This window comes from Lepisma saccharinum, chromosome 8 (genome assembly GCF_977018435.1).
Source record: "Lepisma saccharinum chromosome 8, izLepSacc3.1, whole genome shotgun sequence".
In the NCBI taxonomy this organism is placed as follows: domain Eukaryota; kingdom Metazoa; phylum Arthropoda; class Insecta; order Zygentoma; family Lepismatidae; genus Lepisma; species Lepisma saccharinum.
In genome coordinates this window covers 42,553,277-42,566,647 of record NC_139236.1, presented here as the reverse complement: position 1 = coordinate 42,566,647, position 13,371 = coordinate 42,553,277, and the positions used below count along the sequence as shown (strand labels likewise).

The 13,371-nt window shown below is 36.6% G+C and overlaps 1 protein-coding gene across 1 annotated transcript; it reads right to left on the bottom strand.

Annotated features, from left to right (window-relative positions):
- Nucleotides 1–1,212: 1,212 nt before the first annotated feature.
- On the bottom strand, nt 1,213–8,300 carry LOC145991426 (uncharacterized). The gene is made up of 2 exons (XM_083127426.1): nt 6,234–8,300; nt 1,213–1,710 (listed from the first exon to the last, which is right to left on the bottom strand). The coding sequence occupies exons 1-2, from the start codon at nt 6,297–6,299 to the stop codon at nt 1,264–1,266; spliced, it is 513 nt and encodes a 170-aa protein (XP_082983552.1). The 5' UTR covers nt 6,300–8,300; the 3' UTR covers nt 1,213–1,263.
- Between the last annotated feature and the right edge of the window lie 5,071 nt (nt 8,301–13,371).

Here is a 13,371-nt window from a genome sequence, read left to right as displayed (position 1 = left end):
GTGCATGATGGGTGGCAAGAAGTTCATGTGTCTGAAAGAGTCTATACAGTGCAATTGTGTTTCAGTTACTGGCAACAATAATAGTGCATGTAAATTTCCACGTGAACCACAATATGTTGATAACAGATATTAAATATAATTCGTAAAAGCTGAAACTAGATTTGAGAATAAATAACTTTCATCAAAGACAACACCATTGCCTTCTATTTAGTCTGAAAGTAATTTCTTCTTCAGTTTAGTTTGGTATTACAAACTCTTATCATGCACCCACATTAAGAATGGAGTGGATGTAAACAAATGCAAGTGCCCTGAGTGAAATTCTATAAATAGCACACCAATTTAGTATGTTAAATATTTCCAGGTTGGGTTGGAAGAGAAGGCCCACGTAAATGTTTTGGAAGTATAGACATACAATTGGTTAACACTTACATTTACAACCAGAATGGGAAATAGTCCATATTTCTCCCCTCCAAAACAATAATCACAGTTATATGAAGATGATTAGCAGCTAATCTACAAACAATTCCACCTTGGTGCGAGTGGCACCTGGAACATTGACTCATTTCACTTAGATGTTGATTTCTAATATTAAGCTGGGCCTCCTTGATGGCGCAATGGCAGCGTCATCGCCTTGAAATCAAGGGATCCAGAGTTCAATACCTGGTGGAGACACATAGTGGTTCAGATCCCACTTTACACTAGGTCCAGTCCCGATTAGCCTTACTGTGCATAAAGTGGACTTTTAAACACCCAATCAATCAATTTAATACTAAGCTGAAATGCACACTGTAAAACTTGCCACAGTATTCAAAATCAAGATCAATCAATTTAATATTAAGCTGAAATGCACACTGTAAAACTTGCCACAGTATTCCAAATCAAGTGAAAAAAAAAATCAGTGGGTAAAAAAAGTAATTAAAATAAAGTTGTACATACAATACTGAGGAAAAAATAATGTCTGTGGACTAAAAACTTATTACCGCCTTAGAAATTATTTAACCTAACCTAATTTTATTGGCATAGTATAGAACGACCACAAACAAAAGAACCTTCGACGAAAAGTCTCCGCACAGCTTTCCCTTCTTCCATTCAGCTTGGGCCATAAGGTGGTTCTTTTGCTGGTGGTTCCACTATACAGTATGTAATTTCTGTCAAAACATTTACACAAACAAAATGGGAGACTGGGAAATTGAAAAAGAAGCAAACAGAATATTCCAGTGGCACATTTAGGTCTATATTTACAATACAAAAAAGCTAACTCTTCTACAAATCATTTTGACGTGCCTCCTCAGATTTGGCATTTAACGTAGTTTGGACAAGATTAGATAGAACATCTAATCTTAGCTGTTCTGATCTTATAGATTTGAGTATCGATCCTATGAAAGCCATAGCAGCATCCACAGAATCAGTTTTTGTCTGCACTGGCTCTTTCAAACAGTCCGTCAAAGAACGCAGAGCCTCCACATACGGCGAATCGTCGTCTTTATGTTTTCTCTTCCTCTTCGAGGAACATGGAGTTTCTGAGGAATCTCCTGACGAACTTGTAGTTCCCTCACAAGTACGTTGAATTTCTGTGTCTTGATGGCTTATTTCTTCTCCATTTTCCTGAGATGGAAGACCGTCATAACCAACCATCACTTCCATCTCCTCATACTCTGTATATAGTTCACTTAGCCCAGCAATTGAACCACCTGGGCTTGGCGGCCTTTCCTGTAATTAAAGAAAACCAAGTGACAGGAGTTAACTTACCCAATTATTTAAACATGAAATATGGGTGGGTTGAAATAGACAATACCAAACACACAGATACAATGTAATGAGCAGGGCTCAGATTTTGATGTCTCAAAAAATATCTGAAAAATCACTAAATATTTGTTTATATTTCAGGATATGGCAGTTAGTTAGGCATAGTTCTTACTTCCGAAATTACAAGGTGTATGTGTGAAATTTAGGTATAACAATCCTATTTAGAATTATTGGAGTAGGTAATGTCAAGCGGCATGTTGCTTAGCTCCTCCATTTGCGTCGCGATGTAATTCTTGTTTTCATAGTCAGTTCCTGGCTAAAAATGAGCGAGTAAAATGTAATTGAATCACATTACTTTTTTTTTTTTCAATTATGCAAAAAAGGACAAAAAGCGAAAAATTATGTAAATCTGAATCTTTTAAAAAAATGACCTCACACTTGAAAAATAGAAAATATGACTAGAAAATGCACAATAAAACTCAAATTTTTATCAAGAGGTTCGCATTTAGGAATTTAATACTTAAGATCAATGTATACTACACAAGGGAAGAAAGATAACATGCCATCAAAATCCAAGCCCTGGTAATAAATAAGTTGGAACTGTGTTTATGAGTAGCCTAACTGCAAACTGATCCATGGGTACTAATCACAAATTGGTATTTTCAATGTTTAACCAATTTACACAGACAGATTGATCTTGACATAAATATGCATTACAATAGAACTTGGTACTACTATCTGTTCATAACATTTTATCTTTGTACCTGCAAAGAGTTTTTGAAAACATTTTGTTTGAGTCCAGATGCCACTTTACATATGTATTTCTGTGCACCAAATCTCACGTGTGTAGCGTTAACTAATTGTAAAATATTGATTGTTTGACTACCATAGACAGGTGGATACCAAGATTGCAAGCTGGTATTGGGTCGTCTTTTAGTCAAGCAAATCACGATCTAACCTGGCTTACATGTGAACCCATTTCTACATCCAATAGTTTCCCAATAATAATCATGTGTCAACTGGTTAAAATCGCAAACACACATACTGCCTTATATATATATATATATATACAACACACAATAACAATTCAATCTTATTATTCCAGGGTTAGATGAAACTAAATATATTTCAGGCACCAGTCCATAATTCTCAGAAGCCAGCCTGTGATGTTGAAACCTTTCCATCTATAAACATACAGCATTTTTTTTATTTTTTTTGCTGCAGTATGCTGTCCTAACACCTTTTTAATGGGTAAGAATAAAACTGATAACATCTTATTTTAATGAAATAAATGTATGTATGTAGCTACATAGATACACAATCATTCATGAACATAACGGTTCTGAATGTTTTTTATTTTTAAAAAAATGTTTCGCTCAGATTGGAGCAATCCAACATCTATTTGGAACACCTAAAAACGAATTCCACCAACCCACTCTCTGCTGTATTTTCAACTTCATCCCTACATTCCTGTGACATTGTCTGCTGCATTTGACACATTCTTTGTTCCGAGTCACCAAACCATCCTCCTGGAACTCACGGAAATAAATCTCCAGCCTAAAAATTCAATAATGCTGAATATAACGCAACATGGCCCAATTTTGAGTCACAAGCAATTAACCATATACTGCCGACTGAAACACACCTTCCAAACAAAAGCCAAGTACCATGTGACATGAGGTTATCACCCATTGCACCAAACTTATACACCTTGTTGGTGAAGTGCCGTATTTAGTCTTCTGGTATCAGGCCAAATGCTTTCCTTGTTATGCCAAATCTAGGATATTTATGTTAAACCTAACCACAAAAGCTTTCCGTGCTTACGTCAAAAGATGAAATACGGCACTTGACAAGGCATTTGAGTTGTGTGATTAGTCACACCCAGAGATATGTACCAAAATTTTGTCTGCAGTAAATCTCGTGTGTCCTGATGTCACACCAGAATTGCCAACCTTCAATCTCCGATACTTCCAATACTACTTCAAGATACAAACCACAAACATAACGTAACATGTCCAATGTCTTTAAAAATCTATTTGTCATTCTTAGGTCAAGTCATGTCTTTCAAAACCAATACCTTTCTACAAAACACTACAAAAGCAATGCAGATTTAGTTTACACCACAGGGAGATGGCGATGATGGAAGTGATGTAATAAATAGTATTAGCAAAAAACTGTCATAATTCCACTATAATAATCTCAAAGAGCTAAAAACAACAGAAATCGCTCGCAAGCAACAATCCTAATATATCACACATTTTTTTTTCTTTCTTTTTTTCGGAATGACCATCATCACCAGGTAAAGCTAGCTTTCGAGCTATTTTCACAAATTTCAAATTGCATGTGCATGATCTACAACCTGGCCTGCTACATGGATGTATGTATTCTTTAGTTGTTGATGTATATGAACCTTACATTGGTGCATATTTAATTTCGTGCACAAGACAAGTACTTTTTTTCTGCACATCATGGAGTTGAAAAAAAAAAGCCGCAAGAGTTTTGATGTGGACTAGTGCTGCTAATATGTCACATGACATAGGTATTACATTCCTAAATGCTTTCAATTTTAGGTTAGGCAGGCCAGGTTTAGGGTTTTTAGCATTACATTTACTTTGGTAAATACTTCCGAATCATGTAATTTCTGGTCTTCAGCACTTTGTGCTATTCTCACTACCTGGTGACAGTTGTAGTCACACCCATTTTTCATTTAAAATAACTTCTCAGCAGTAATTTCAGCAACACTGCCAATGAATATTATAAAATAAGATAAAAAATCAGGTCATGTTATGATTCAGGTAATTATTTTGCTAGTGAAAATAGCCACATGCTGTTCCCAGCACCTAGTAAAAATAGTCGCAGCATTTTTTTAGAGCGATTTTACAATACCAGACACTTCCCCAATTTTTTTTCATATTTCGCATACTCAATAATTTAGGCCTCGTAATAACGAATCTGCAGTTAAAATTTGGCGCTCACTTGTAGAACTTGCAAAATAAGCGGGTCCGTGATCGCAACTGACACCCTCGATTTCTCAAGAAAACCAATGTTTATCGCAAGATTTTGTGTTTCCTTAAAGAATGAAATATATATTCCTGATATTACTACAAACCCAAATTTTAACTTTTAGCCTAACCTAACTTTACCGTGCATGGTTCGTGGAGATATCTGTGAATTATTTGTTGGCCTACCTGTGCATCATTTGAGGGGGTGTAAATGTATATTCCTGATGTTAGTATGACCCCATAATTAGTGAGTATTCGAATTATTAACGAAAATTATGGCTTTTTCTGGTATTGTAAAATCACAACCTTCTACACGTTATTTTGCAAGTTCTACACGTGTTCTATACAAATTTTAATTGTATTGTAAAATCATACTTTAACACATACTCCTGAATATATGTTAACAGACATAAACAGAAATCAAACTATTTAGAAAATGCATGCATAGCGTGATAAAGTCGCAACTACACAAAAATAACCTGGGCCAGAACAATCCTATATGAAATAGCTTACGGCAAAGGTAGGATATATTTATTAAATTATCTGAAGTTATTTGAAAATTGTGACAATCTGGGATCAAACCTAAAGGCCAGTTTAGACGAAAGCATTTTCCTTAACATTTGTGCCATGACCAAAATGCTACCGTGTAAAGTGAGAAATCTTATGGCAAATTTCATAGCATTTCTCAAGGATAGGAACCATCCTATTTCCGTAGCATAACCAATCAGAAGCAACCTCTAGGTCACAAGCGCAGTTGTAATGGTGACCGCATGAGATGTAAACAACGTATCACTTCACATTTTTAAAACATTATTTAATTATTCAACCGAGAGGAATCACGCCTTGTATAAAATGGTTTTAGGTAGAGAAGAATGGCGCTGATTAAATATATTCTTTGCAATGTTCACTGTACAAGTGTAGAAGAATATTTAAGTTTCTTCAATTGTAAACACAGTGCACTCGCCATTTATGGTGTAACTCGATGTGCCTATCGTGCTGTATGTATCATACAAATGTAATCTCAACAGCTAACCAAAACATTCCATGAAATGCTTTTGTGGAAAGTACTATCTGCTATAAGAGTTTGGAAGCATTTACATAGCATTTATGCTAGCAAAAATGTAAAAGGAAATGCTTTCGTCTAAAGCCAGCTTAAGCCTTTCAACACCCTGTGCCAATGCTTTACCAAGACAAACTCTGATCTCTCACAATTGCATAACAACCATAAACTACTAGAAATATTTAAATAGCATCACAGTACTCTTGTAAGAGTTCAATTACAAAGGTAAGAACAACAAGCCTCACCTAGCTAACCTTCTCATGGAAGACATTAGTATATAGGATTAAAATTTTGTGCATAATAAACCATTTCTTCATTTATGATGTTGTGAGGTCAAACAGGATTGGGTTTTTATAATGTTTTAATCAAAATACTCCTTCAGAGATTGAAAACCACTATATGGATGAGTTGAATAGTTTTCCTACCTGTGCATTAGGCAATGGTGACATTATGCTCTTCCGGGGTACAAAGTGGTCTTCCACAAATCGCATTGCATTGAAGTACCAGAGAGAGGGCTGATAAATCTGAAAGAAAGAAAAAAAGGTTAACGATTAGATAAGTCGGAAACACATTTCTTGAAATTTACAGGAGAAAAGACGAGAAAGTACTTACGGAATTGAGTTCTTGTGGACTTTCCTGAAGCCGGGGATTTTTTTTTTCGAATCGTGCAACTTATTTGGCCTGTAAGTAGGGTATTTTTCGTCATTCATGCATCGCCGTTGCACGATAGCTCGTGCCACCATTGCCGTCGACTACGTGAATCAAATGTTCTGTGCATTCGGTTATGCAACCCCCTGTCAGTGTAGCAACCATTCGGTAGTTTGTTTTACAGGATGACGTGTGTAAGGTTGCGTTGTGAAAATGTTCCCGGATATTGAAGACCCACGAGATTTTTTAATTGAACATGGAATTGTGAAGGAAGAAATGGAATGTCCTAAATGTTCTAGTATATGTAAGCTACACATTACACGGGATGGGAAGTGGCTGTATATGTGTACGAAAGTTGTTTTTTTTTGTTTAAATTTATTTTTCTAAATTTTCCTAACCTAACTGAACCTAACCAAACCTTCCTTGAATGGTTTGTGGAACAATTTTCGATTAAAAACGTTTTGTGAATAGCTTGTGCGGTATTTATAAGTTCATAGCATGCAATACATTTAAGTGTAATGAAAGTTAATGTTTTTTTTTGTTTAAATTTATTTTTCTAAATTTTCCTAACTGAACCTAACCGAACCTTCCGTGAATGGTTTGTGGAACAATTTTCGATTCAAAACGTTTTGTGAATAGCTTATGCGGCATTTATAGGTTCATAGATTTGGAAACACTGCACATCAGTTGACGACAGACAAGATTTGGCCGCCGAATTAGCAAGGACAAATAAATAATTATAATGTGAAAAATAACTTTTTTCATCGAAATAAAATGATCCCAACTTGAAAATTGTTCCACTATGCATATGAGGTAAGTAGAAATTATTTTTATTTGAAAATAAACGAGTTAAATGTGACTCCGGCATATCTAACTGGTACCAAAAAAATATACAGCAAAAAAACATAACATTGGCATAAATTGGAAGGTTCACCAGCTTGAAAAACTACTGTTATAACGAATATAGGTACGATCATGTAATGTTAGAAGCAATTGTCCTTAATGTTTACGCACAGTTGCCGTCATTTGTTTTGGGGTCTTCCGCTCCACACAAGAGTTTTGCTACCTTGTGTTCAGACGTCAGATTAAGAATGGCTATGAGGTTAGGTTAGGCTGGAACGAGTTTACAATACCGGACCACTCTCCAATTTCTATGAAATTTCGCCTAATCACGAATCTGCATGTAATAATTGGCGGTCAAGTATGGAAATCGAGAAAAAACGAAGTAAACTATGTTTTCTTAATGTGACGTAACCCTACGATAAGAACAATAGCTCCACAGAAACCGCCATTTTCCCAACATGAAGAAATCAACAGGCAAGACAAGGTATAGTTCTCTTAGCTAAAATATTAATTCTTCTTTGTATTTATGCTAATGGAACCTAACCTAACCTCGTAGGCATTCCTCGTCTGACGTCAGCAAGATTGTTGTGCGTAAAGGAAGAGCATTAACGAAATGCGAAAGAAAGATGGTTCCGAATTGCTGTGTATGGACAATCACAGTGGTAAATCGCAAGGTAATTTTACAAGTTCTACACGTAAATGTACAATTTTAACAAGTGAATCACAGATATGTCATCAGGGCACCGAAATTAGTAAGTAGGCGAAATTTTATAGAAATTGGAGTGGTCCGATATTGTAAACTCATGCCGGTTAGGCCTGTTAGGTTAGGTTGCATTAGCATAAATACAATGATAAATTATTATTCAGGCTAAGAGAACTAAACCTAGCTACCTAACAAAGTAGGCATTTTTTGCTTTCACTACATTTGTGCAGGAATGTGCGCCACCATGTCACTTTTTCCTTCCAAGAGTGCCGAACCTGGAGAAGTATTTCTCGTTTTTTTCTAAGAAAATTTTTTTCGCACCTTCAAACTTATTTTTACCGATTACTAACTACAAAACATTACCAAAAAATTATGAACCGCGTTCGTCCTAAGCAGCCCATATTCTGCAGTCTTACCTAAAGAAGCAACTTCAATCATTTGAAATGTGAATTGCATACGATTTCACATACACAAATATCGATACTCTGCACGTGGCATCGGCTGTGCAGACACGTTAAAGGCAACAATCTATAACAATACTTACATCTGTAGTTCCAGCACCACTTTTCATTGACTTCTTAATCTTGCTGTTCTCCAGGTTAAATTGAGTGCGCAGATTGTTAAATTTCGTTTGGCACTCTTTGTGCTCTGTTCCTGGCCGCAACTCCCTTACAACATCGCACACACGATACAAAGCTGCTGTCCGCAAGTGCTTATTATGGTAATTAGCATTACCAATTGCATACAGACAAGGTTCTTGCTTGTATGCATCGATGAGGCACATAATTTGCTCCCTTGTCCACTTTGGTTTCGCCATACTAGTTAAAAAAAAAACGAAGATGGATACCGCTTCATAAAGACAACAGACTTTAAATGCTTTAAATTTCCTTCCTTGACTCACAGGATATCTACTGATATCTACACTCTTTGCTCACAGATTACTTCCCATGATCAAAAGTTCGCTCTGATTGGTTGGTTACAACAGCATCAAGCCGAGAAGCTAGTTGCAATTAGAACATGACCTATTCCTCAAAACCAGTCAAGCAGTCAGCCAGGCGGCCATGATTTCCAACTAGAAAGTTAGTTCAGCGCCAACTAGGCCATTCCTACTAGAAATCTAGTTCCGTGTGATAGGGGCATTAATTCTAGCAAGTACGCTGCTTAATTTCCATATTTGCATGGACGTTGGTAAGCTCTGCCAAACAAAATAAGTCTTTTTCTGTACGAATTTAAAAGTTTTATGAATCATATCTTGTTTAATCTGACAGTGAAGTTGCGAGTGTGGAACTTCGATAGCTGCACAAGGCATCCATGTTGCTTCGCAACTCCCAGTTAGGCTGGTAACTGCAAGAAGAAGTACCAGTAAAGATAATCGCCACCAGAGTAGCCAGTTACGAGCTAACTGTACATTGAAAAACCGAAATTTTCGCTAACTTCCAGTTACGTGCTAACATGAACCTTAACTGAACATTGAAAAACCGGCCAGACGTGTTACGTGGCAGGAGCAAATTTGACGCTTATTCTTACTGCTGACACGTGCATGGCACCAGACTCGGCCTTAAAATAAATAGATCTTAGGGTGGGATACAATATAACATCTGAAAATAGTAATAAAATATATTGTTAATAATAATATTGCCCTAGCACAATTGGGTGGCGTTCTAGCATAATTTCACAGTTCGAACAACACTTTTCGCAGCTGAGGGGTTGGCAACGCTGTTTCCCAGAGATTCGTCTGTGTCATTCAGTGTTGCCAGGTCTACTGATTTCGCAGGAGATTTCCTGATTTTCAGCACGATCTACTGATCTCCTGACAAGTTTCAGGAATTTGTGGAAATCTCCTGATTTTTTGCTTCCTTAAATATTTCTAATGAACAAATATTTTTAAAAATAGAAAGTTGATTTAAAATTTACATATTCAGCTGATGGAATGCAAAGACCCATGAATATTCCGCAAAGAGAGAGAGAGAGAGAGAGAGAGAGAGAGAGAGAGAGAGAGAGAGAGAGAGGTGGGGGGAGGATGGTCATACAAGGCTTGATGACACTGGGAAAGACCCGCGGCTTCTTGAGCCCTTTGTGCATTGGGAACTCCAAGGCGGGTGTCCTAACTTTCCCCATTGAGGTTTTTGTCAAAGGGGAGGAAACTGGTTACAATTAAATACCAATGTTGCCACCCAAGTATTCAGTTTTATGGTAGTGTTTATTGCAAATGCTAGATACAGGTTCAGGTTTTTAACTCTGATAAAAAAAAGGAGTCCACATTACGAATGCAGTCAAAGGTTATGGTTACAGAAGCTCTTAGCAAACTGTTGATTGATTGATTTGGTTTATTTTACTTCGCATTTCTGCCACTTTTGGCTGATCGCGAAGACAAGGATGAGTGATGATATGATGAAATTGATGAAGGGACAACCATGCCCAGGCCGAGATTCGATCCCGAGACGGGATCCCTGATGTCATAGCTCTCTGCTAACCACTCAGCTACGGAAGTCGGCTTATTAGACTGCTGTTGCAGACTTATACGTCGCAGTTTTATTTAGAAACTTAGAAATAATAGTTCATGTTTTTATAGCGTTGTTTTTCTTAACCTATTTCTGAGCGTAACTACTATTACAATTGGTCTTATGTCCCTTTATACTCAGTCAATACTGTGACGGTACAAATTCTCTTTCCAGATTTTATACCAGATAATCCTCGAATGCAAAAAGCTGATTTAATTAACATTTACATTGTCTGGAGTAACTGGGAAAAAAAGTTGAAGAAAAAATCTGCGACTTGTCTGATACTGAGCCCCGGGTTCGAATCCAGGACTGGGACTGGTATATTTCGGGGGTTCAGGCATGATAGCCCTTCTCCATTACCATGAATGCGAGTATGCTTTGAATGTGTTGTTAAAAAAAAGTGTGATCTTTCTTATATCCTGTAACTTTGGCTAGTTTTAAAGAAAAGCAATCTAAAGTGTTATCAGATAGAATATTTAAAAAATATATCCCCGAATGCGTAGTGGTTTAAGCTCTAGTCCTAGTTAATACAAAAATCACGAAATGTTTCCATAAACTTTTAAACGCCAAGTACATAAATCCACGCACAGTCACAACTTATTTTAGAATATTTGTGAGAGATGAACAGAAAATCGAGGTCGGATTTTTTCCAGTAATGTCACTGCCTTTTGCAATGTGTAGGGACAGTTCCGGCGATTGGGAGGGGGGCAATCCTTGCACCCCCTCAGTTTTGGCACCCGATCATCGCCACTGGTTGGGGGAAACTGTACCTTTACCTTAGGTGAATTAAGGGGGTGGGGTTATCGTACCCCTTGAAGTGTAAATTCATAATAAAATTTGTATTAACATAACAGTAATAAATTTATATTTTGACTTCTAAAATTAATAATTAACGTTCAATAATGATAGTGGAAAGTTTTTCCCATTCTACCCCCCCCCCCAGAACGTTGATAATCCGCTATTATTAGTTCTTCTGATTTTTTATGCAAATCTCCTGATTTTTGAGTGGACGATCTCCCGATTTTTAAAAATCTGACCTGGCAACGCTGGTGTCATTTTCGTTCCGTTGGAAATGAACGCGTCAATTGAAAATGACGTTTGAAATTGAATAGAAAAATATAAAGTAGCATTTGCTGACAACACTGTTATTTACTTCCGTGTTTAGAATATGCAATATAAATTCTCCAACAATAAGTGAGATACTACTTGATCGTAAACAACAACGACCAAATTCCCAGGGGGTGCTCGTTGCTATGTGAAGTACGTATGCATTACGTCATCTGGGAGGATCGGGTTTGACGGTGCTCGTTGCTATGTGCAGTAAGTTTGGTGCGGGGTACATTTAGCTACTAACACGTCGCAAAAATCGGAACAAGCAGGTTGTTGATTTCGTAGCGTTCGATTTATTTTTATTGTATTTTTGTACTTGTAGACTGCAATCATGTCTAATTGTGCTGTAGCAAGCTATGAAAACTATAACCAGAAAACTAAAGGAACTGACATAAAATATCATAGATTTCCAGTCGATAATTGCGTAAGTAAACAGTGGATTCATGCTTGTAGACGAAATGTAAAAAAATGCAAGTGTGCAGTGCCAATTATTGTGAAGAAGACTACGTAGGCCTATGTGAGAGATCTAAAAGCAGAATTTCTGTATTTTCCACCAAAGAACGTGCTGAAGCCAACTGCAGTGCCATCGCTAAAATTACATCCAATTACTTTAGTACCAAATAATCGAGGAAATGGTGTAGTTCTCCTAAACACTTATCTTCACAATATCGTAGGGATTGATACGATATGCTTCGCTTGTAGGACGTGCTGATAAGGTTTGCAAAGCTGTACGCTACGAAAGACACGCAATAAGGAAACGTGCCCTAAACAGGCTAAAGACTATGCTGCCAAAAAAGTGAAAAATATATAGACGTTGGTATATACACAAACTGCAAGCAATGTTTCGTTGTTGGAAAACATATTCGATCTATTACAAAGGAGAAATACACATCTGCATAATGAAGCAAATAAATTAAAGATTACAAACAACCTCTTTCAACCGCTTTAACCAAATAAAAAAGTTCAAAATCTAGAACGTAACCTAACCGACAGTACTACAAGAGAAGTCATCAATATCTTGAAAATGTGTTCAACTAGTGCGAAGTACGTAGTGAGCCTAACTGATTTGTTAAGTACATTTTATGTAAGTCGGATTTATAATTATTAACAATTTCATTTAACACTGACCGATGTGAATTGTGATTTGTATGTTCACATTATTGTGAAAAACGTTGTCGGAAATGGGCATTTCGAAGATCGTGTACTAACTTTCACGCTATTCGAAATGAAATTCACTTAGTACATCTTCGAGTTACATAGCGTTGTATGCACGATGGTAAATATTGCATAAGTGAATATTACACCTAACATTAAAATGTTTGCAACTTTGTTCAATTTTGGTATTTCACAAATATATTGTGAATAATTTTGTACCCTTGTACTCAATATAAACCAACGGATGTTACATTATTTCTTTGTAGTACATTTCTGTCAAAAAGAGCAAGATCTAAGATTAGTGTAATGCAAGTTACTTCGTTAATGTACAAATGTGTGTCGCATATCAGCCTTGGAGTATATTTTCGGGTTATACAACTCAGACACACATGGGAATGGAAATGGAAAATCTGCGGACAAAGTCCTTTAACGAATAATAATTCGTGCACTTGCACGGTCAATCATTGTCAGTTCATGTAACTTTTCTCCTTTATTGTTTAATTAAACTAAGATATTTTCATCGATATTCTCAAAGCGTTTCATTTACCGTGTGATCAAAGATCTATTTCTATAGGCTTGAATTAGTAGGTTAAGACATTTAAG